Source organism: Mytilus edulis, chromosome 13, assembly GCF_963676685.1.
Source record: "Mytilus edulis chromosome 13, xbMytEdul2.2, whole genome shotgun sequence".
In the NCBI taxonomy this organism is placed as follows: Eukaryota; Metazoa; Mollusca; class Bivalvia; order Mytilida; family Mytilidae; genus Mytilus; species Mytilus edulis.
Window position 1 is genome coordinate 70,218,973 of NC_092356.1, and position 26,425 is coordinate 70,245,397.

Below are 26,425 nucleotides of genomic sequence, written 5' to 3' on the forward strand. Positions count from 1 at the left end.
GAGGAGTTGAGATGACAAACTGTTGAAGTAGTACCTTAAAGCAAATAAGTTCAAAGAGGTGTAACTCCTAGAAATAAAATTGAATCGTGATTTCCTGTCGATATGCACATCTACTTAGTATGTCCTTATTATCTGAAAAGGTTTCATGAAATTCTGTTATGTAGTTTCAGAGGAGTTGCGATGACAAACTGTTGCAGTAGTACATTGAAGCAAATAAGTTCAAAGGGGCGTAACTCCTAGAAATAAAATTGAATCGTAATTTCCTGTCGATATGCACAACTACATAATATATCCTTTTCATATAAAAAGATTTCGTGAAATTTTGTTGTGTGGTTTGAGAGGAGTTGCGATGACAAACTGTTGCAGTAGTACATTAAAGTAAATAAGTTCAAAGGGGCGTAACTCCTAGAAAAAAAAATTGAATCGCAATTTCCCGTCAATATGCACAACTACATAATATGTAATATAGTATGTAGTTGTGCATATCGACAAGAAACAGGACTGACGGACGGACGTACTGACAGACGGACTGACGGACGGGTCAAAAACATTATACCCTCCGCAACCCGTTGCGTGGGGTATAATAATGACCATATCAATGATAATTCATGTCAACAAAATAGAGGTGACTTCTGGGTTGGTGATTGCCTCTGTGAATAAAAAGTCCACCAGCAGTGGCATAGATCCAGTAAACAGTAAAAAGCTTCATAAAACATTTTTGTTATGTTTTCTAAATCATAACCTTTAACACACATCATATATGGATTAAGTAATTGATTGTTGATGCTTAGTTCCAGTTTAAGCATTCTTTGCTATATCATTGCAGCCAGATTTTATTGGTCAATGAAGCCACAACACAAAGTGAGATCTACCGTCCTTAGACATGAAACTTGAAAATTCTAGTTAATTATGATTGTAATCTTAACAAACCTACCATGAGCAGAGTACCACACAACTCACAACCTCAGTGTTGACAGGCTACAGATGTCAAATTTTGTGAATGTGTACCAGAACAAAAGCTATTATTATACTTTGGTTAAACTGTCAAATTTTGTGAATGTGTTAAATTGAGTATATCTTCCTGTATAAACATTACTTAGCCCTAATATGTCATATTGTAGCTTATTCAAACATACATGTATACCAGAACAAAAGCTATTATTATACTTTGGTTAAACTGTCAAATTTTGTGAATGTGCTAAATTGAGTATATCTTCCTGTATAAACATTACTTAGCCCTAATATGTCATATTGTAGCTTATTCAAACGTACATGTATACCAGAACAAAAGCTATTATTATACTTTGGTTAAACTGTCAAATTTTGTGAATGTGCTAAATTGAGTATATCTTCCTGTATAAACATTACTTAGCCCTAATATGTCATATTGTAGCTTATTCAAACATACATGTATACCAGAACAAAAGCTATTATTATACTTTGGTTAAACTGTCAAATTTTGTGAATGTGTTAAATTGAGTATATCTTCCTGTATAAACATTACTTAGCCCTAATATGTCATATTGTAGCTTATTCAAACATACATGTATACCAGAACAAAAGCTATTATTATACTTTGGTTAAACTGTCAAATTTTGTGAATGTGCTAAATTGAGTATATCTTCCTGTATAAACATTACTTAGCCCTAATATGTCATATTGTAGCTTATTCAAACGTACATGTATACCAGAACAAAAGCTATTATTATACTTTGGTTAAACTGTCAAATTTTGTGAATGTGCTAAATTGAGTATATCTTCCTGTATAAACATTACTTAGCCCTAATATGTCATATTGTAGCTTATTCAAACGTACATGTATACCAGAACAAAAGCTATTATTATACTTTGGTTAAACTGTCAAATTTTGTGAATGTGCTAAATTGAGTATATCTTCCTGTATAAACATTACTTAGCCCTAATATGTCATATTGTAGCTTATTCAAACATACATGTATACCAGAACAAAAGCTATTATTATACTTTGGTTAAACTGTCAAATTTTGTGAATGTGCTAAATTGAGTATATCTTCCTGTATAAACATTACTTAGCCCTAATATGTCATATTGTAGCTTATTCAAACGTACATGTATACCAGAACAAAAGCTATTATTATACTTTGGTTAAACTGTCAAATTTTGTGAATGTGCTAAATTGAGTATATCTTCCTGTATAAACATTACTTAGCCCTAATATGTCATATTGTAGCTTATTCAAACATACATGTATACCAGAACAAAAGCTATTATTATACTTTGGTTAAACTGTCAAATTTTGTGAATGTGCTAAATTGAGTATATCTTCCTGTATAAACATTACTTAGCCCTAATATGTCATATTGTAGCTTATTCAAACATACATGTATACCAGAACAAAAGCTATTATTATACTTTGGTTCAACTGTCAAATTTTGTGAATGTGTTAAATTGAGTATATCTTCCTGTATAAACATTACTTAGCCCTAATATGTCATATTGTAGCTTATTCAAACATACATGTATACCAGAACAAAAGCTATTATTATACTTTGGTTCAACTGTCAAATTTTGTGAATGTGCTAAATTGAGTATATCTTCCTGTATAAACATTACTTAGCCCTAATATGTCATATTGTAGCTTATTCAAACATACATGTATACCAGAACAAAAGCTATTATTATACTTTGGTTAAACTGTCAAATTTTGTGAATGTGTTAAATTGAGTATATCTTCCTGTATAAACATTACTTAGCCCTAATATGTCATATTGTAGCTTATTCAAACATACATGTATACCAGAACAAAAGCTATTATTATACTTTGGTTAAACTGTCAAATTTTGTGAATGTGCTAAATTGAGTATATCTTCCTGTATAAACATTACTTAGCCCTAATATGTCATATTGTAGCTTATTCAAACATACATGTATACCAGAACAAAAGCTATTATTATACTTTGGTTAAACTGTCAAATTTTGTGAATGTGCTAAATTGAGTATATCTTCCTGTATAAACATTACTTAGCCCTAATATGTCATATTGTAGCTTATTCAAACATACATGTATACCAGAACAAAAGCTATTATTATACTTTGGTTAAACTGTCAAATTTTGTGAATGTGCTAAATTGAGTATATCTTCCTGTATAAACATTACTTAGCCCTAATATGTCATATTGTAGCTTATTCAAACGTACATGTATACCAGAACAAAAGCTATTATTATACTTTGGTTAAACTGTCAAATTTTGTGAATGTGCTAAATTGAGTATATCTTCCTGTGTCATATTGTAGCTTATTCAAACATACATGTATACCAGAACAAAAGCTATTATTATACTTTGGTTAAACTGTCAAATTTTGTGAATGTGTTAAATTGAGTATATTCTTAAATATGAACATAATTTAGCCCTAATGTGCCATACCATAGCTTATTCAAAAATACATATTAGAACAAAAGCAACTATAATACTTCTGTCAAACAAATCAAAGCTTTTTAAATAAAACTAACCAGGGCAAAGGTTAAAACTTCAGTAAAGCCTGCACAAGCCACTTCCTGTCTTAAGAGATCTGTCAGTTTGTTTACAGGGAACTGAAAAAGAAACATTAAATTATTCTAGCATTGTAGTTGAATCTGATGATGTTTCTATTTAAAAGTGGTATAAATACTTGCTAATTCCAAGTTATTTTTATACATGAGAATTATATGCTGTATGACAAATATCCCTGAATCCTTGTAAATTCAATGCATTTTTCTGTTTCACTGTTTTGTTCCTTTAAAGTCATGTGGTTTGAAATAAGATTATATCATTTGAACATGAAACCAATCTCCAATCAGACTTTCTTCACAACAATACAGAGGTTAACATTTAATATTAAGTTTTTCCTTGCTAAGATAGTTTCAGTATTTTATAATGTCAAAATTCTCATGTGTTTTGTATATAAAAAGTAAATATCAAGTACTGAGGATCAATTTATTTCAGGGAGTAAAATTGAGAATAGAAATGGGGAATGTGTCAAAGAGACAACAACCCGACCACAGAAAACACAACATCAGAAGGTCAGTATTGAGTTTACAAGGATATGTATGGGCAAAGTACATATTTGAGTGGATTGAGGATCAATTGTATGTTTTGCGGTTTCCCATAGAAACCAAGGAAATTTAAAACTCTGTTAAATATTAAAATTTCATTCAAACCTGAAATCCAGGAAAATGAGTACTCAACAAATTAAATGTTTATTGACCGTCAGCTTCAAAGATAAGCACATGTATCATTAATAGAGTCAATATCTAGGACATTACCTGATCTGCAATAGTACTTGTAGCTGGTATTTTCTTTATAATTTTGTTGTACCCATAAGCTATAGCAACATCTTCTATTACATCACATGGGTGAATCACATGTACCACTCGTTAAGGTTAATAATTAGAACAATAATATTTCTTTCTTAAAGACCCAATCTAAATAACTATAGAGTTGACTTCCTTAGACCCCCAATGGTCATATAAGCAATATAAACATAAATATAGATATAAATAGACTGGGAACTTGTGTAATTGGATTTTTCTAGGTCCGTTTAATTTCATATTATAAATGAAAAATAAATGTTTATCATCGTTTTTACCTGTTTTAGAATGATTTTTTGTAGATCAAATAATTCAATCAAACAATTTAGCTTTGTTTCACTTTCAATGTTGACATTCTTTTCCTTTAAATAACTTTACACATTCAATTCATGTATTTACCCATCTCAAGCTAAGGGGTTAAAATGAAGTTCACATGAATATGGATTGCAAGTGAATAATTAATAATAAATGTTTTTTTTTTATCTTATTTTGACAAGACTGAACCACACTGGCTGCTAAAAAAGCAAATCATTTTTTCACTATTTGCATTTCCTTAATGATTGAGCAAAAACATAAAATTTTAGATTTTTTATATATTTTGTAGCTAGTGCCCCTTAAATATTCAATGTGTTAATGTGTGCATTTTGATTGGACGTTGAGAAAGGATATCATGTCTGGTTGGTGGGATCTCTACTCTAATCTTTACTCCTCCAGGTAATACTTCAGATTTCAAACACATTTTAGTCAGAAGATTGGACATAGTATCTGCTGATATACTGAAACATAAAATATATATTTATTTTTAACATCATCACTGGATTTAGATTGACTAATTAATTATCTGATATAAATGAAAAAATAATTGAATTGACAATCAAGTAATGGCATACTATTCTCCTGATCTTTAAAATGATCAAATTTACATGACATATCAATATATCATAGAAAGCTTTATCTATCGTTGAATACTATATGTTGACCTTGATGTTTTTTTTTTCTCCCCTTGGTTTGAAGTATTGATGACTTATATTCCACACCCCATTGTGATCATAATGATCTTTTTGTAGTTTAAAATTTTAGGTTTTTTAAAGGTTTAATTTGCATTTTTCTGTCCTTCTAAAATAGAGTATTATAAATCACCAATGAATATAAATGTCTACCGTCTATGATAATTTAACACTTAGTAATATCCCTATTTTTCTTAAATATTCTCTATGATTTGTCTGTATCAGAATTATCTATCCAGAATTCCCTTGCTCCCAGAATGAATTGAGTTTTTATTTGTCAAATAGAAGAGAATGTGTGAAGTCATAATTCTACATCCTTGATTTAGCCTAAGGAAATAAAACTTAACAGATTATCATAGGCTGTTCAATCATGAGGAGTTTCTCCCAATTCTATTAAACCCCCTCTGGTTTATATTAACATCATTAATTATTATAAACAAACCTTATTCCTACTTTTTTGTTGACATCGTCTACATCTACCTCTTCGTATCTGTAGGGCAATTCCTAGAAAATGTATTTTTTATATATGCAACTTTAAATCTTACAAGAGCTTTTATTTTCTGATACATTTGAAATAAGAATTTATCCTTAGAATGTGAACTTCTGAAAATAAACAAGTATAAGGATTCTTTTCAAATAAAATTGAAAAACAAGAAATGAAAATTAGGTAAATCACACTTAAATCCAATGTCATCAACAGAAAAATAGGATTCCAATATAAAGTTCTTTACATTAATATTATTCTGACTCAAGAGATATTTTTATTTTATTGTGATTTACTTACTGGGTACAGGTGTACTGAGCCATCAGAATGTGTAACCTCTACTGGTTCTACTCTGAAAAACAAATTTATGTCACATTGACTCAGGCAAATAAGGTCACATTGATTCAGGCAAATCTATGTTATTTATCACACAAGACCTTATGGCTCAAAAAATAATTATTATGTATACTGTTAATTCACAAATTATTGTGTGCATTTCTCACTGCAATTTTTTGTGGGAATAATACAAATGCATTAATTGCGATTGCTGAAAAAATTGCATACAGTTATACATAAATGATATATCATATATATCTAATATCAGAATGCAAGTGCTTAATATGCAATACTCACTCAATCAAATTACTTACATTAATAAAATTCTTGCAACAATTTCTGAATTTACAGTTATAGTTCTTTTATAGCATACACGCATCTTGAGTATTAAATGATGTTAACTCTGATATCATTAATTTACCATTAGCTTTTTCACTTATACAGATATAATCATAAACCTTAATTAACACGTATATATACTAAACCAAATCTTCCAAGACAATAGACCACAACTGACGGAGAGAATCAAATAATCTATATGGAAATAAGAGGTGCCAATTCTAATACATCTGCTTACCAAATATCTACCACACATGTTTTTCCTTTAACTAAAATAATCCAAAACTTAAACATTGTTAACACAGCCACAAGAAACAGCCAATCATCCCGGACTTTCTCAAGACCAGAAAATTAAACCACTTAAAATTTGTCGTTATCATTTCTTTCATGATCTTAATTATGTCATATCTGTCGTCAATAAAACTATACTCACCTGAATGGTTGATCACAATATTCACTGAACATTGTAACTATTGTATCTAAGACAATTTTAGCTTTGTTTAAATCTGTACTCACGTGAACGGTTGATCACAATATTCACTGAACATTGTGACAATTGTATCTAAGACAATTTTAGCTTTGTTTAAATCTGTACTCACGTGAACGGTTGATCACAATATTCACTGAACATTGTAACTATTGTATCTAAGACAATTTTAGCTTTGTTTAAATCTGTACTCACGTGAACGGTTGATCACAATATTCACTGAACATTGTGACAATTGTATCTAAGACAATTTTAGCTTTGTTTAAATCTGTACTCACGTGAACGGTTGATCACAATATTCACTGAACATTGTAACTATTGTATCTAAGACAATTTTAGCTTTGTTTAAATCTGTACTCACGTGAACGGTTGATCACAATATTCACTGAACATTGTGACAATTGTATCTAAGACAATTTTAGCTTTGTTTAAATCTGTACTCACGTGAACGGTTGATCACAATATTCACTGAACATTGTGACAATTGTATCTAAGACAATTTTAGCTTTGTTTAAATCTGTACTCACGTGAACGGTTGATCACAATATTCACTGAACATTGTGACAATTGTATCTAAGACAATTTTAGCTTTGTTTAAATCTGTACTCACGTGAACGGTTGATCACAATATTCACTGAACATTGTGACGATTGTATCTAAGACAATTTTAGCTTTGTTTAAATCTGTACTCACGTGAACGGTTGATCACAATATTCACTGAACATTGTGACGATTGTATCTAAGACAATTTTAGCTTTGTTTAAATCTGTACTCACGTGAACGGTTGATCACAATATTCACTGAACATTGTAACGATTGTATCTAAGACAATTTTAGCTTTGTTTAAATCTGTACTCACGTGAAAGGTTGATCACAATATTCACTGAACATTGTAACAATTGTATCTAAGACAATTTTAGCTTTGTTTAGATCGGTTGCTGTAGATTCAATGAAGACATTTCTGGTGTCCAGTGTAATCTTACTGTGGTCACCTAAAATTAAAGTATGTCGATGGAGTTAAGTTTCAAAAGCATAACTGTTTGTCAACAACTAAAAGTATTAGTATTTAAAAAACATATGCCTTGGTCCAAATAACAGCTTCTTTGCGTACAAAAGTTATATCAGCCCTAGAGATTGACAAGGAAGCACAAATCATTTTCATCAACATGATCAATGGATTTTTTTTTCTTCTCACTAATGGATAACATACATGTAATTTTTTCACAATCAGTGCATTTTATATGCCTACGCCACATCTCCTTTTATTCATAAGTATGTATCTAGAATAACAACTAATTCCAATAACCAACATACTTTTTTTTAATGTAATATTCCATACATTTAATCGACATAAAACCATGCATGACTAATGAATCACAAAATATATATCTACCTTTCCTACACGCCTACTATCTTTCAAATAAAATGTTTAAATGTGATTTTTTTTATTTATTTCATTCCTGAAAATATTTTTGTAATATTTACCATTTATGATAGGTGGCATGGACAGCACAACGTTGTTCCTGTCATAAATCACAGGGTAGACTGGACTGTCTCTGATGATAGGAAGATATGGCTTCAAGTGACTATCTAACTGTAAAACAGTAAAAAAATAAAAACTGATATCTTGTCCTTAAAGATTGTTTCTTTCTATACAATTGACTCCTAGTAATATTAATCTAAATAATATGGTTAAGTTTGAGATCAATTTCTTAAGGCATACAAGTTCACTTCAATCAGGATATGTTTACACTGATTAAACAGACAGAAGGACTACAGTATACTGTAATTCATCTTTGGTTGAAGGGGTGTCTGTGTGTTTTAAATAATGCTAGTTGAGTACAATACAACAATAAAACCACAAGTCTAAGTATCTAAAAACAGAACTCTGCAATTAGATTTATTATACTGGTATTTTACGAAGGCATGGAATGTAGTTTGGAATAGCCTTTCCATTTTATGCTGTTACACTTAGTTTAATCCTAACACAATTATGAAACATAAAGTTTGTTATTCTTTGTTCAAATCTCATGTCACAGTTGTCTCCCTTGAATTTGGATGTCAAAGTTCATAACCTGTATCATTTGAATGAATTTACAATGACTTACAGAATACATTTCCATCATTTCTGGAGCAGTGAATTCTTTGGCTTGACTCAGGGGTTTGAATTTGATATCTGCTGGTGGCTTGGCATCATAGATAAATGGACCTTGAATTGTATCAAGGTCATGTGTTCCTATAGCAACCAATGTCCTTCTCCTGAAAACAGTGTAAACATATAAAAAAGTTATTCTTCTGCATAATAAAGATTAATATGTATTCCCCCCTCCCCCATTTGTGTAACTTTTATTTGAAGAGCTATTGTTAAATTTGTTTTAATCTTTTTAAAAAAATGACCAAAATACCAATACCAATTTCTTACTAAAATATATAACTCTTTAATGCTTTTTCTTTTTATCAAATGAATGAATTCATCATTCATAAAGGTTTCATTTCAGTTCGAGAATTTATCTGTAATTGTCAAGTTTTGTTTACATTAATTGAATTGTAGAATGTTACACAGTGATCTTTAGTTATGACCACTTCACAAAGTCTAATTTTCATGATACAATTTGGGTTATCTCCCATTTTTGAAGGTTGTCTTTATTAAATTTGAGTATTTTTTCTTCATTTTCTAATGTAAGCCCCATAGAATAATGATATACATAAATTGACTTTTTCTTTTTTTCTAAATGCCTTTTTGTATAGAAATTATTTGTTTGCACACAAAATAAAGGGAGATAAATAGATTGAAACAAGATAGATGATAAGATTGAAACAATGATAATTAACCTGCACAGATTGTGATGTAACTTATCTTGTAGTTCAATGAAACTTTTATAATAAAGGGAGATAATAAGATTGAAACAATGATTACTAACCTACACAGATTGTGATGTAACTTGTCTTGTAGTTCAATGAAACTTTTATAATAAAGGGAGATAAATAGACTGAAACAAGGGAGATAATAAGATTGAAACAATGATTACTAACCTACACAGATTGTGATGTAACTTATCTTGTAGTTCAATGAAACTTTTATAATAAAGGGAGATAAATAGGCTGAAACAAGGGAGATAATAAGATTGAAACAATGATTACTAACCTACACAGATTGTGATGTAACTTATCTTGTAGTTCAATGAAACTTTTATAATAAAGGGAGATAAATAGACTGAAACAAGGGAGATAATAAGATTGAAACAATGATTACTAACCTACACAGATTGTGATGTAACTTATCCTGTAGTTCAATGAAACTTTTATAACTGTCAGGAGTAAACTTAATGTTCCTAAGAACTGCTGCAACTCCAAATTCTCTGACTTGCTTGGTCTGAAAAAGTAAAAAAAAATACAGATGTAAACAATCTGCTTATACCAAAATGGCTGCAACTCAATATGGTCCGACTTGCTGGGTCTGACAAAATACAAAAAAAAATATACATGTAAACAATCTGTCCATCCATATAAAAGTAGTAAAATTATAGATGGTTTGAATTAAAACAGTTATGTTCCTTTAAGTAAAATTTTCAATGACAGCATGTTTAAAAGTTCATGTTTTGCAATGGAGAAACCAAATAAAACAAACAGAAAAAAAGGGGTGTGAAAAATAGTTTTGTATGAGGTTAACCTGTTCCATGTAAAAACATAAGATTTTGTGATTAGTAACTTTCGTTGAGACAGGCAGATAGGATAAAAACATCCAGTTAAGATGAGAAGGAAACTAACTTTCTGTGCTGTAGTATTCATAAATCAACCAAACATATTATTTGCCTTTCCTCATGTAGCATCTAAATTTAAAACAAAAGCACCAGTAGAAAACATTTTTATGGCGTTGAAATACTTACAGCTGGTAGAATTTTCATCTGCTGTAATTTTTGTGGTTTTACAGTTTTATATCTTGGACACTGCTTCCTGGAAAATAAATAAAATGTTAATAATATTTTGATGAATTGATTTTAAGATCCCTATTTGAAGCCTTCTTTATGCTTTTCATAATATGGACGCAAGTTGCATTCCTTTTACTTTATATTTGTTATATGTAAATAGTTTCTTCATGAAATTCTTCAGTTGCTGCTCAATGATGTTATATATGCTTCATTTCAGTGATATATCTGATGGTTTACCCTTTTTGTTTTTGTTTATCATATATTTATCTAATTTGATATATTGTGTGCCTTTTTAAATGCATCAAGTTTTGGACTTTTTTCATTATACATTAGAATTAAAATGACTGTTAGACCCAAAAGTGGGATGTTTAACATGCTGTAAAATCTAGTTCAAAAAGGCTGATGACAAATAACAACCAACTGTTCCCATGAGGATATTACAACAAAATTTACAAAAAAACCTAGTGAGGTAACTGGATATGGTAATGGTATCATGTGTCATCATTACACAGCTTCTAACAATTATCTAGAAAATAGTAGAATTTAACTTCTCCAATTTTTATGCTATTTTCACACTTCCTGACCGGTGTGAGAAAAATATTTCTAATCTCTAGCGAAAAATTTGTTCTCAGCAAAAGATTGGTCGAAATTTTATTGTGACGTTAAATTTTCTTTGTTTCTTCTGAATTTTCCTATAGTGATGTCATGAAAAAAGGTGACAATGCCTAATGACGTCACATAAAACTTTTCTCAAATCTTTGAAAAGGAAGGATAAAAATCATTAGAGAAACAGATTCCACAACTATAACTCGTGTATTATGATATTTCTCCACTCTCGACAGTTAAATTTTAACTATCTAAAAAGCTAGGCAAAGCCTCGCCCTTTAAATATTAAAATTTATCTGTCTCGAGTGGAGAAACATCGTAACACACTTGTTGTAGTTGTGGAATCTATATTTCTAACTTACTTTTCAAGGAAAACCAGCAAAGCTCTTGACATCCCTTCAATACACAGCAAGTCATATCTAAAAAATAATGTTATAATTATTGAAATGAGGGACTAGAAGTTTATTGATGTCATGTTACTTTCTTTGTCCTTTATTGAAATTCTTATTAACTTTTGAAATAAAATAATGTTACTGATAATAACCATACAGTTATGTACAGTAAAACATATAAATGTTTTCTTTCCATTTGACATGTATGATTTCTCATGTTCTACAAAATGATTTTAAACTTGAAATACTTGATGATTTTTTGGCTCTGTTGTTCTATAATTTTGTAAATCTTTTATTTTAGATTTAGTTGTTGATCTACTAGTAGCATTATGTCCTGTTTCATTGATGAGTACTTTACACTCACTTCGATTCGTCAAAGGCTGAAATCGTCATAAATAATGAATTAGATTCAGAGGGAGTATTTTAAAAAAAGTTTTAAAGTGTTTGTCAGTTTTACCTGTTGGCAGGAATTTCAATCTTCCAGACATTAGCAAGATCTGGATTCTGTAGTATTTCTTCCTCCTCCTGTAAAACAGAACAATTGTTCACTTGTATCAAATTCTATATGATAAACAATGCTGTATGAACAACATCAAAAATATGGCAATGTGCTGTAATTACAAATAAGTCTTCAAAACTTGTCATACTGTCTTGCTAGAATTTGATGAATAAAAAAATTCAATAAAAATCATGATAAATGTCAGTGATGATTTTAACTTTGTGGAAGCAAATATTTGCATGTCTCTAGTTTATGACATCATTGAATGAGAACTTGGACTTTATGTTAACTCCTCTCGACCAACATAACTGCATACCAAGTATCATTGACCTACTACTTTGAGTTCCCTGTAAACCGACTACATCACAAATAATACATTGCTGACGTTGTTGCATCCACCACAGTCTGAAACAGCATATTCATGTCTGCACTTATTGACTCTGTCAAGGCTAGACTATAACATTAGACTAAAGAATCTTATATGTATACTCACTGGTTCTTCTGCTTCTAGTCCAAACTCAAAACCTAACTCATCAAATTCTTCAAATGCTGAAAAAATAAAAATATATATAGGGCAAATGTTCAACAAAAAATGTGTCTTTTTCTCTCATAATGGTTTTTGTCTATTATGTTGTAATAATATTTTTCTATCACACTGCACAGAGGGCTCGTTTACAAAAGTATGCTAATCTGAATGCTAATCTAATCATAACATCATGATACTAGAGGCTCTAAATTTCCATTGCATTGGCTATTCATTAAGGTCAAAATGCTATACGAATCCTAAGTCATATATGACAATGGAGAATATGTTATTTCTTCAATAATCTGTACAAAATGCTGACACTTATGAAAGAACAGAGTTCCAAGGTCTCACTAAATTGTAAATAAAACCCTTTTTTGTAGCACTATTGTTAAATTCAATATTTCTAATGGGCATAACTCTTTAAAAAGTCGACCGTCCACCATGATAGAATGTGTCCGAGATATTAATGATATCAATAAAATAGAATAGTATAAGTTTTTTTTTTAAATCTTCCAAGAAATGTACCCATTGGAGTATTAGAGGACATTATTTTGTAAAATGATGTTTAAATTTCTGTTTTTTTTATTTATTATGTTATTTTCATTTACATCAAGCCATCAATTCTCACTTGAAAATATTGAAACACCTCAGTTCAATTAGTTCATCTTTATTCACATTAAACTTCATTTGTGTATATGTTTTCCAAATCTTGAAATCATTTTAAGATTTTCTCAACCGAAAAATTACCCACTTTAAATTTTTGGTAAATATTTGTTACAATGTAAACCACTTTCACTTTCACTTTAAAACAGTTTATTGGAGTGACAAGTCCTACTTTCATTTTCATGTACAGTTCTATTTTTACCATCATGTCATAAAAATTCAAGGAACTAAACTTATTTTTATCTGTTGGAAATTATTATTTCAAAGAACCATAAATATTTAAAAATCCTTACTCAGTATTTTTTAAAACTAATTAAATAACAAGTTCTTTGTCTACCTACAATGTTAGATTTAAAAAAAGGCTATTTTTAAAACTTTGCAATTTTTTCTACATGTCCTTGCACTTTATGCACAGGCACTTGTCTCAATTCCCCCCCCCCCCCCCCCCATATACCTTAATATAACAGTATTAAGGTATATAAGAAAAAATTTCTGAGACAAGTGCCTGTGACTTTATGCACATGATTGAGCATGTTGAGGAGAGTATTGAAAAAGTATATCAATACACCTTATCGCTATTTGTCCGCCATTACTGGATATCACACAGGTTCCCGTACAATTTTGACTTCATAAAACAAAATATCTGACGACACTATGGAAAAGTGATTGTTGTATGCGTCAAAAGTTCAAGCGTCCGGGTCAGCTAGGATTAGCGATAAAGTGTATATAGTAGATAGATTTTGATTGTCTAATTTCTTCAAAGATCATTATAACAAGAAAACAAATTGGCATTATGCGTTTACTTTATGCATTGGCTAGAGGTATAGGGGGAGGGTTGAGATCTCATAAACTTGATTAACTCCGCCACATTTTTGCGCCTGTCCCTAGTCAGGAGCCTCTGGCCTTTGTTAGTCTTGTATTATTTCAATTTTAGTTTCTTGTGTACAATTTGGAGTTTAGTATGGCGTTCATTATCACTGAACTAGTATATATTTGTTTAGGGGCCAGCTGAAGGACGCCTCTGGGTGCGAGAATTTATCGCTACATTGAAGACCTGTTGGTGACCTTCTGTTGTCGTTTTTTATGGTGGGGTTGTTGTCTCTTTGACACATTCCCCATTTCCATTCTCAATTTTATTATTATGATTATTTGTAACAGTTAATTTTTTTTTTAAATCAACTTATTTAAAAATGATAATAAAACAGAAATACATCATGTACATGTAGCCCTGTAGTTTTTTGTATATGTATGCATTTTGTTGATAAGAATATAATATAAGATATTAATAGAGGGTGGTAAAGGGGGGTGCTTGCACAGAAAAAACGTGAAATAAGACATAATTTCACGTTGAACGTGAAATAATTTCTGTCATGAACGTTGCACGAAAAATAAAGACTTTGATGTGAACTTTTTGTGACTGACTCACTGTCTTCTTGTATATATTAAATCTCTGTTTTACTTGAAATTCCCGATTTAGTATACACATTTATGATATAAATGGTATAAGGCTGTTAAAAAAGTATATAACGATCTTCTTAACTTTTAAAATGAAAACATCAAAGGCCTTTCCGCTTTTTCAAAAAACAAAATTGAATCCTCTTTTTTTCTTGATGATCCCTGCCAAGTGTCTGAATTTTATTTGAAAAATACCGAGCACGCAAAATAAGCATTTGAAAATCACGATGCACGTAAAATTAAATAAGCAGACCACGTTGAACGAGGCACCTGTCTTGCACGACTGAACGTCAAATAAAAAAGTAAAAACACGTTGAACATGAAATAAAAAACAGCGATCACGTTGCAGGAAAATAACCCTTTACCACCCTCTTTATAGATTATATGGTTGATCATCTTAACAAGATTGATTTTCTCGCTTGAGCCGGGACGGCGAAAGTGAGAAAGGCAATCGAGATGAGATGACTAATGATAATCTGTTTATCGCTATTTTACCTATGACGACATTGTCAATTTCATGTCAATTTCATTAGCAACGCCACGTGCCTGTTTAGTTTCTAGCGATAATTTTCCATCTCAAGCAAGTAGCATGATATGAAAAAAATTATCACAAAAAAGATCAAAGGAAAAATGCACAAAATAGCGATAATATTTAGTTTACAGATCTAATTCAGTTAACAGTTAGTAATTATTTTATTGAATAATTTTACAACTACAATATCATTATCAGCAGTGTATTATGGTTGTTAAATAAATAATAAATAACTCACAATATTCCCTTCCCAAAGCCTTGAAGAGAAGATCCTTCTTAACTTCTATGGTCGGCATAGCTCACGTACCAATGTCCCCTTACAGAAAGACCTAAGAATTTTCGTATACAACAAGAATCCAACTAGATAGCTTAAGATTTGTCCTAAGAATGAAGAGTAAGATAGGTCCAAAAATATCTAAATAAATAAATGATGCAATATGATCTACTTTTGTTTTCCAAATTTAGCCTTTTACTTAAGAATTATTGATTTTTATAAAAACCCATTTTAACCAGCCAAAAACACTCTACTATGTTATAAATGCATATGTATGCACCCATTTAAATTCTTAACCAATTGTCTATTGTGAGCTAAGTCAATCACATTGAACAGTTCCTATTATATAATATTTTTGAAAACTGCTATTGCCTGATGTTTAACTATGAACATTTTCAAAAATTAATGTTCATTCTTCAGTTTTATCTTTATCATGTATAGACACATGACAATTTCTATGAAAAATAGAAAAATAAAGATATTCTAAAATTTAAAATTTCTTTGAAAAGAACTCCCTAACAAACTTTACAAATATATATATGCAATAATGATATAATTATATAAGTGTTTAAATATTTATACGAGAAGCTAATAAAACAAATGATGATAGCTTTTAGCAAAACTTATACCGATAAATTAGAAAAGTTCAAGAAAGGGCTTTATGATTTTATGAAAACTATGTTAGTATTTATTAATAAGAACTTGTACATGAAAAGATCTACCCATAAAATTAGACATATGCATAACTTGACTATTGAATGTTCTTAAAATTTTATAAAAATCATCAATTCAATGTTGACATGTTTAAGTTGTACTAAAAGATTGTAAATATAATTTTAGACCTTCCAACGTTGTAAAAATGTAAAATCATTTTCTACACCAAATATAGTTGACCTATTGCTTATCGTACATTGTATCTGAGAAACAAACATAACACTGACCTGAACCATGAAAACAAATTCAAGGCTATGCAAATAAGATCACTGTTTACCCAATATCCTGTCAGATCTGTTTTTATCCTGCACACAATTCTTTTTTGTTTAAAGAAGAAAAAAAAAAGCATGACTCTCTTTGAAGGCCATTGTCATGATCATGATGATTTAACGAAAGCTTCATTTTTATGAAGCCCAGGTGGTCGTGTGGTCAAGCAGGACGGCTACAGTGCAGGCGAGTTGGTGTCACGATATCTCAGTACTCAGTAGCATGGGTTCGAATCCCGGCAAAGAACAAAAAATTTGTGAAAGCAAATTTACAAATCTTACATTGTTGGTTTGATGTTTAGACGAGTTATATATACATATATACATGTATAAGTAAAAAATCATTGATTATATCAATGCACACGTACCAATAGTCTGGGAACCTGATACAATATTCTCAATATCGTAAGCAGACTTCCGGTTCGAATAAATAAAATTTGTGGGAAAATATGAATGGTTACTAGTATCCAAACTTTTAGAAAAATTGAATTTTTACAGAAAAGTGTCCGCCATGCACTTGCATTCAATGATTGCACTATCATAAGTAGAATAGAATGATATACAAATGGATGGATTGGAAATCATATCTACATGTAACTATTATTTTGATTTAATATATAGCAAAAAATCAGTGTATCACTACAATATAATAGTTATTACGGTGAAGTTGAATTTCCTTTTTATTCATTACACATGAAAATACCTCTAAAAAAATAATTCTCTGTACATTAATCTCAGTTTCAAGTAAAGAGATATGTGATTTTTTTCTAAGACAAGTGCTTTTGACCATCCGCAAGAACTTGTGGTCATCCGATGTTCAGTACTTTGATTCTATTTGGCGGCAATTTGTTCAAGGTTATGGTTGTTTTTCTGAAATTGTTTATTGCGAACCCTATCGTAGTTTTCCATAGATTCACCTGCAAGTTACCTGTCCATTTAAACTTTTGGCAGTTCTATTGTCCCATCTAACAAATACAACAGGTATTGTTCTCTGTGTAGTTTATTCACTCAGACCTTTAAATTTCTTCTAGGAGAAATATATCACTCATTGAAAAAAAAATTGAACTGTCAATGAAGAAAAAATACTTATACCAATACTAAGTAAGGACTCACAAAACTGCATGTGGTGTTGTATTTATTCGATACCTGGAGTAACTCGTTTTTAATGTGTTCAATATTACATTTGTAATACTGATTCAAAAATTAAAAGTTGATTTCTGATCAAATATTCAATATTTTTGTGTGTTTGATAAATAAAAAATTGAATATTATTATTTTTAAATTAAGGTCTTCATAAACATAAGTCTATAAATGAACAACAACAAAAACATGTAAATTCATTGGAAAATACTAAAAAATGTGTCTGAAATAAACTTTTTAGTATTAAACCAGATTTTATATTGAACAGATTGAAAATATATTAATGATAATATTGAATAAATACAATATTGCATACAGTTTATGTGAGTTATTAGAAGTATTTCAATAAAAAAGAAGATAATTTTTTGGTCAGGTAAATTAATAAATGAGTGATATATTTCTCCTAGAAGAAATTTAAAGGTCCCAGTGAATAAACTACACAGAGAACAATACCTGTTGTATTTGTTAGATGGGACAATAGGACTTACAAAAGTTTAAATGGACAGGTAACTTGCAGGTGAATCTATGGAAAACTAAGATAGGGTTCGCAATAACATCCAACCCCTTATTTTATTTATTTTGTATTATTTAATATTGTGTCATAGATCATATTTATTCGTTCAGTTAATGTTGAGATGCTACTCTATTGTTTCATATAACATGTATAAGAGTAATTTTTAGGTTGGTACCTATTGATATGTTTAAACCCACTGCATTTGTTTGCACCTATCCTTAGTCAGGAATCTGACGCTCAGTAGTTGTCGTATGTTGATGTGGTTCCATGTGTGTTTCTTGATTCACGATTTTCATATATATTAGACCGTTAGTTTTCCTGTTTATATGGTTTTATTCTAGTAATTTTTTTGGGGACCTTTATAGCTTGCTTTTCAGTGTAAGCCATTTAGGTTCTGTGTTGAAGACCATACTTTGACCTATAATGGTTTACTTTACAAATTGTGACTTGGAGGGACTTGGAGAGTTGTCTCATTAGCACTCATACCACATCTTCTTATATCTAATCAATTGTGCGTTTCAGGCATTGTCACTTCCTTCTCATTTTGAGCAAGTAGTGGAAAAAATGTATTGCTCTAGTTCACTTATTATTTGGAAAATAGAGTTTTATGAGGTCATATAAAATACAAAATGTAGTATGCATGGCTCCAGTTACATCTGCGAAAAGTTAGGGTAGATAGCTATAGGTAGGTTGTTTTTTAATTTTTAATTTTTGTTCACATCATTCTTCATTGATTCTATGGGAGCAACATTCTGCATTGTTCTGACTTTAACAGTGTTAAATGAACAAGCATTCTCAATTTCTGTGAGTATTGCATGGCAATACATAGTCTCCTACTGGTTAAAAATTCATTGTTATTGGAAAGAAATTCTAACTTGATCTATGACCATGATGATTTAATTTCCATGGTGTAAATTACATAAAAATATCAAGTCAAAATCTTTAAGCATCAGACAAAACCAGAATGTGTCCCCAGTACATGGATGCCCCACTGGCACTATCATTTTCTATGTTCAGTGGCCCGTAAAATTTGGGTAAAATCTCTAATTTGGCATTAAAATTAGAAAAATCATACCATAAGGAACATGTGTACTAAGTTTCAAGTTGATTGGACTTCAACTTCATCAAAAACTACCCTGACCAAAAACTAAAAATTTAATCTAGGGAAAGGACTTTAACATGACTGAACAAAGAGAAAAGCTAAAAATTGTGAAAATTAAACTTGACCTAATAACTTGTTATGATAAAAGAATAAACTAAATGTCAAATCAATATTTTCAAGCACAAAGAAAAAAAGTCTTGAAAACTGATTTGCCTGACGTGCAAACCTTAAGTCCCCTTCATTTTCGTCAGTAGGGGCCTTAGAAAATGACCATGTATTCAGAGAAAGGGTTAACCTTTCCTTAAATACTTTTGGTATGATTTATTGAGCACTATCAACTCCTTTCTTCATGTTCATAAAGTTTCTGTATCCTTTTTATACTTTTAATAAAACAGTGAAAAAATACTAAAAAAATAAGTCTTTTCTGTAAATACCCCACTTTGTTCTTTAATTGCAACACCCAAGGGTCACTAGGCAGAGGCGGATTTAGAGGGGGGGCCCCCCCTTTTTGGGAAAAAATTTGGTTGCTTATATAGGGAATCACTGAAGCGTGACTGGAGCGGGCCCCCTCTTAGGTCAGTCAGTGGGCCCCCACTTATGAAAATTTCTGGATCCGCCACTGCTAGGGAATAGAAATATGGTCACTTGGTCTTCTTTCAACTGGCAGTATTGAGTAAAACGCTTGCCAAAGTAACGTAGGGCGTCTGTTTGTCTGTGCTGGATGTATCAAGTTTGCAGCCATGTCCAGTCAAATTGCACGTTAAGAACCCTTGCAACAAATCTTTGAGGGATTCGTGGATGGCCTGATGGCTTACATCTTCTTCATTTGAACTCTGGTGGATAGCTGTCTTATATGACAATAATACCACATTTTATTTTTATGTCCCTATCCAACTTACCCTCATTTTCCAGTGGCAGTCCAAATTTCCCCGACCATCATTCCAGATGGCCTCTATTATAACAAGACCTATCTATTGTATTTTTTGTTAACTTGTTCTCGTCCTGAACATGCATGAAATATTTGCCACTGGAATTTAAGCACCCAACAATCAATCAACCAATCTTTAATTGAACTGGCATCTGCGATATTTCACATCATTAGGTGAGGTATCGGGATCGTTCGCCCTTATAACATGTTCGCCCTGAGTCCGTTCTCCCTGAGATCGTTTGCCCACAGAGTCCGTTCACCTTACTAAAAATATTAATATTCAGGACATTGAAGTTGAATAAACTTATTCAGATATTTCTATGGTATATATTCTTGAAATTTAGGGAAACATGGAAATATTTAAAAGTTTATGGCTTGTTTAGGATCATTAATTGTTCAATGACAAAATAATTCGGACCACTGATTATTGTGATAATTGTCTTTTAATGGATTAATAATAAAAACAACATTTGTTTTGATAAAAAATTCAGCTTGAAATTAATAAAAACAATAATGTACGAACTGTAAATCATGAAAGGGATTTACAAGTTCATTTATAATAATACTCTGAGACTAGTCTCAGTTATACTGTATACATTCATGATTGACTGAATACAAATATTTTATTAACAAACAATGACAAATATTAATAAAGGTTATGAAAACACATTATATTTCAGTATTGTACTCAATATAAATATTCTGTCAATTTTTCAACAAACTTTAACAGAGGGTGGTAAAGGGTTATTTTCGTGCAACGTTTTCAGCCTTTTTATTTCAAGTGTTTTCGTGTTTTGACGTTTTTTTCTCTTTTTCTCGTGTCGCTACTCTTAATTTATTCTTTATTCTTTATTTACTCGTGCTTTTGCCGCATTTCATTGAAAAGTAAACCAGGACAAAATTCAAAGTCAGTCCAATATTGTTTGAATTATATGTTCCCAGGCTTTCAAATTAATATGAATCACTATGTATTTTTTTCCTTTTCAAATCAGATACAACAAGCGGAAGGTAAAAGTTGACCGCAGGGTCAATTAATAAAGACTGCATGAAAAAACGGAGGAGGAACAATGTCTAGTTCTTTTTCCTTAAAGGTTACGATTTTATTTCTCGTGCATTATTTTTTCCTGATTTTTATTATCCGTTCAACATTTTTGCGATTTTATTTCACATGTTTCTGTGTTCATATATAGCCCCCCTTAACCACCCTCTTAACATATTTTGTTCAGATACTTAAAATTATGTGACTAGACAACCATTAGAAAAAAATCAAAATCAAGGCGAATGGACCCTGGACCAACAGGTATCAGGGCAAACAGGAACTAGGGTGAACGGACCTGGATTCATTAGGCTAATATAAAACCATCTCTATTGTATATGACAAATTCTAACATGACGTCCTTCAAACGCTTTGAGTACACACCCGTGGTAAAATATGAATATATTGCTAGGGCTGTTCAGATCTTACTCCCACGTCATATGCTTTTTTTTTAATGATGTACCTGACGTCGTAGAACGATGAAGTAAGAATATAAACATTTTACGGGTACATACACGCTTGTGAAACCGAAAATCATCACAACAAGGAAACCTAAACAAACGATAACAAAATGTGGTATAAGCCAATTTATTTTATACCGTATTTATTCTAATACACTGTTTAAACAGCTTGGATGGATGTAGAGAACAGAATCTCATACCACAAATCAGTTTTGATGCATAAATGCCTTAAGAATGAAGCCCCTGTATATCTCACTGAAAAGTTTAAAGAAATGCCAGAAATAAACCAATATTGTTTGAGAAATGCCTCTTGCAAAAATTTACAAGTTCCAAAAGCCAAAACAGAGCTTTATAAGAAATCTTTTATATATTCAGGATCTATTTTATGGAATAACTTACCAATATCCCTAAAAAAAATCAACCTGAAGTACAAGCTCATTCAAAAAAGATTTAAACCAGGTGCTCCGCAGGGCGCAGCTTTGTACCACCGCAGAGGTCGAACCCTGAACAGTTGGGGCAAGTATGGACAAAACATTCAAGCGTGATACAGCTCTGAATTTGGATTGTGATCAAATTTTTGACATTACATGGTTTTTTTTACACAAAACAAATGTCAAGATTTTACAAATCAATTAAAGATTTCTTCTTCAAACTTTTTAAATCTAAAATTAAATAGTTGACACAGCATAGGTTTCTGACACAGAATGAATGTGGTCTAATGAACTTAAAATATTTTTTTTGCCTTTGAGCAATTCACTATGCTGTTGAATATTAATCCTCTCAAAAAAATGTTTGAAGAAATTTTCTTTTTATTTATGAAATCTGAAATGAGAAAATTTAAACCCCCCCTTTTTTTTCACATCCCCGTTTCCCTTTTTCCAAAACTGATATCAATTCAAATTTCTAATGGAGTTTGCAACAATAACTACTCTTTTAAATACATCATAAAATATTAAAATGTAAAATAAAGTGCTTGTTATCACTGAATGGTAAAGATTGGTTGGTAGTAAAAGTGAATATACATTGTTTACTGTATAAAACAATAAAAAAAACTTCATCAGCAACATTTTATATTGGCAAATTTCCAATGAAGTTATTTACATAAAGTTATTGGCAAATAAAAATAGAAAATGACATCATAGTCATGTCTGGCAAATGTCCAACATACATTATCTAAAAACATTTTAGATAAGATAAGGAAAAAAAGCTTCATCAGCAACATTTTATATTGGCAAATTTCCAATGAAGTTATTTACATAAAGTTATTGGCAAATAAAAATAGAAAATGACATCATAGTCATGTCTGGCAAATTTCCAAAATATATTATCAACTTCTATTCTATACAAAGAAAGATAACTCCAATTGAAAATTAATTGCTATTGCACAATATTGTGCAATTAGATATTTCTTGCTATTGTGCAATACTGTGCAATTGAAAATTTCTTGCTATTGCACAATACTTGATATGTGAATCCTGATTTGGACCAACTTGAAAACTGGGCCCATAATCAAAAATCAAAGTACATATTTAGATAAAGCATATCAAATAAGCCCAAGAATTTAATTTTTGTTAAAATCAAACTTAGTTTAATTTTGGACCCTTTGGACCTTAATGTAGACCATTTAAAAACTGGACCAAAAATTAAGAATCTACATACACAGTTAGATTTGGCATATCAAAGAACCCATTTATTCAATTTTTGATGAACAAAGTTTAATTTTGGACCCCCATTTGGACCAACTTGAAAACTAGGCCAATAATTAAAAATCTAAGTACATTTCTAAATTCAGCATATCAAACAACCCCCAGGATTCAATTTTTGTTAAAATCAAACTAAGTTTAATTTTGGACCCTTTGGACATTAATGTAGACCAATTTGAAAATGGGACCAAAAATTAAGAATCTGCATACACAGTTAGATTCGGCATACCAAAGAACCCCAATTATTCAATTTTTGATGAAATCAAACAAAGTTTAATTTGGACCCTTTGGGCCCTTTATTCCTAAACTGTTGGGACCAAAACTCCCAAAATCAATACCAACCTTCCTTTTATGGTCATAAACCTTGTGTTTAAATTTCATAGATTTCTATTTACTTAAACTAAAGTTATTGTGCGAAAACCAAGAATAATGCTTATTTGGGCCCTTTTTTTGCCCCTAATTCCTAAACTGTTGGAACCAAAACTCCCAAAATCAATCCCAACCTTTCTTTTGTGGTCATAAACCTTGTGTCAAAATTTCATAGATTTCTATTAACTTAAACTAAAGTTATAGTGCGAAAACCAAGAAAATGCTTATTTGGGCCCTTTTTGGCCCCTTATTCCTAAAATGTTGGGACCAAAACTCCCAAAATCAATCCCAACCTTCCTTTTGTGGTCATAAACCTTATGTTAAAATTTCATAGATTTCTATTCACTTTTACTAAAGTTAGAGTGCGAAAACTAAAAGTATTCGGACGACGACGACGACGCCGCCGACGCCAACGTGATAGCAATATACGACGAAAAAATTTTCAAATTTTGCGGTCGTATAAAAATTACTTGATGGAACATTAAGAAGCTGTGCGTTTTTTATATGCATAATAATTTTCACACACTAACTCAAACTTATGATATTGTTGATGCCAATACTATACATGTCATATATGAATTTGTAACTTTTACCTGTTTTGAAAATTGTATATTTCATAACAATTTTTTATTTCATTATTCATGTATGTGTGTCTGTTTGATATTTTGTAATTGTTTGTTATATTTCATTGTATTTTATGAGGGCCTCAGGGAAGATTAGCTTTACAGCTAACTGTGTAACCCTCTTTAAATAAAGAATTATTATTATATTATTATTATTATTATTAATAAACGCCCCGGGGGCGAAGACAATTTCTGAAAGGGGGGCATCAATTAGAGAAATGAATTTCGTACCTTACTTCATTGACCTTTACCTGAATTTTGTTGAAACAGACTATAGTAACATACACATGTTTCTTATTGTCTCCATAATCTATAAATAGCGTTTAAATCAGTAATGTGACCTCATCTAATAATTTGTTAAAATTTTCGAATGAACAAGCGTCAACATCAATGGAACATAATTTCAACAGCTCAATTAGGGGTTATCATGTATACAAAAGTATCTGGAGTTATGCAATCGGCGACAAACTAAGATGTGAACAAGAGGAAGCTAATCCAAACGATAAATTTGCCGTCAAACTCGTCTTGTCATTGGAAATGAAGAAAAATGAGTGCGTTTATTAGAAGTCAAAAGTTCTGAACACACTATTTTCGGTAGGGGGCGTTAATTAGAAGGGGGGCTTTAAATAGAATAAATACGGTACATATAATACATATGGCTAAATTATCATTTAAATTCATCCAAAACTATCTAAATACAGTATTGTTTCAACTAATTTTTATAGTTCGTTCTTATGTTGTACTGCTATACCATCGTCCCAGGTTAGGGATCCCTCTAGCATGTTTAACTCCGCCACATTATTTATGTATGTGCCTGTCCCAAGTCAGGAGCCTGCAATTCAGTGGTTGTTGTTTGTTTACAATGTATGTGATACATATTTGTTTTTCGTTCATTTTTTTTACCTAAATAAGGCCGTTAGTTTTCTTGTTTGAATTTTTTTACAGGGGTTAAGAAATCCACTAGCTCAACGCCCGGGACTACAACATTTAGACCTCGGGCAACCAAGACTTGTAACCAAAAATGCCCGACGGACTAGTAACAAAAAATTCTTGGCGTTTCTAAAATTGAAAGGGGAAAATCCCCTCATCACTTTTCTATCTTATCCAATCAGATTCAACTACGTCATCCGGGATTCCCAGAATTTGAACTGATTTTGTACAAGTTTTAAAATAGAACAAATAACTCTGGGTGGATCTTGTACTTTCAATATCGATGTGTCAGTACAGGGGGTGGTATTGTACATTGCTTATGCAACCTGATTTTACCTCCTTCTGATTAATTTATTTCAACATAAATGTGAATCTCTTTTGACAGCAGAAACCTGACTTTTATCAGATATACATTTGAAACATGTGCTGATAATTCTTTTACACAAACGTAATGATGCTATTGTATCTGATAAAACCCCCTCCGATCCTTTTACATACCCACGTATAGCAGTGATCAAGACTTGTATCATCCCCGGGTTTGGTCAACTCATTATATCAGAATTTTCAGTACATATTCAATTATCGATTAATTGAAAATATATATGCTAATGGAATATTTTTTGCTAATATAAGTTTTGAATATCCAATTTGCAAAAATCTACTGTACAATGCCGTGAATGGATAAAAATTGTTAAGTTTATAGAATGCATTGTTATTGCAGCAAACTCTGAATTTGTAAGGCATACTAGGGCTAGCAGGTCAGTTTTGTTGGGCTAGTAGTTC

At 31.0% G+C, this 26,425-nt stretch overlaps 1 protein-coding gene across 2 annotated transcripts in view; it reads right to left on the reverse strand.

The window, feature by feature from the left end:
• The window catches only part of LOC139501650 (phenylalanine--tRNA ligase beta subunit-like), a 32,688-nt gene that overhangs the window by 5,147 nt on the left and 1,116 nt on the right, over nucleotides 1-26,425 (reverse strand). Inside the window, exons 1-14 of one of the 2 annotated variants that reach the window (XM_071290792.1) lie at nucleotides 15,821-16,024; nucleotides 12,900-12,955; nucleotides 12,365-12,432; nucleotides 11,878-11,934; nucleotides 10,868-10,934; nucleotides 10,238-10,353; nucleotides 9,089-9,239; nucleotides 8,466-8,574; nucleotides 7,840-7,972; nucleotides 6,119-6,170; nucleotides 5,777-5,838; nucleotides 4,995-5,103; nucleotides 4,283-4,381; nucleotides 3,491-3,571 (exon numbers count right to left, since the gene is read on the reverse strand). In XM_071290792.1, coding sequence (XP_071146893.1) covers nucleotides 3,491-3,571; nucleotides 4,283-4,381; nucleotides 4,995-5,103; nucleotides 5,777-5,838; nucleotides 6,119-6,170; nucleotides 7,840-7,972; nucleotides 8,466-8,574; nucleotides 9,089-9,239; nucleotides 10,238-10,353; nucleotides 10,868-10,934; nucleotides 11,878-11,934; nucleotides 12,365-12,432; nucleotides 12,900-12,955; nucleotides 15,821-15,878 — 1,218 coding nt within the window. In that variant the 5' untranslated portion in view covers nucleotides 15,879-16,024. Of the gene's footprint in view, nucleotides 1-3,490; nucleotides 3,572-4,282; nucleotides 4,382-4,994; nucleotides 5,104-5,776; nucleotides 5,839-6,118; nucleotides 6,171-7,839; nucleotides 7,973-8,465; nucleotides 8,575-9,088; nucleotides 9,240-10,237; nucleotides 10,354-10,867; nucleotides 10,935-11,877; nucleotides 11,935-12,364; nucleotides 12,433-12,899; nucleotides 12,956-15,820; nucleotides 16,025-26,425 lie in introns of those variants that run through there. The other variant, XM_071290791.1, reaches the window with a different exon arrangement.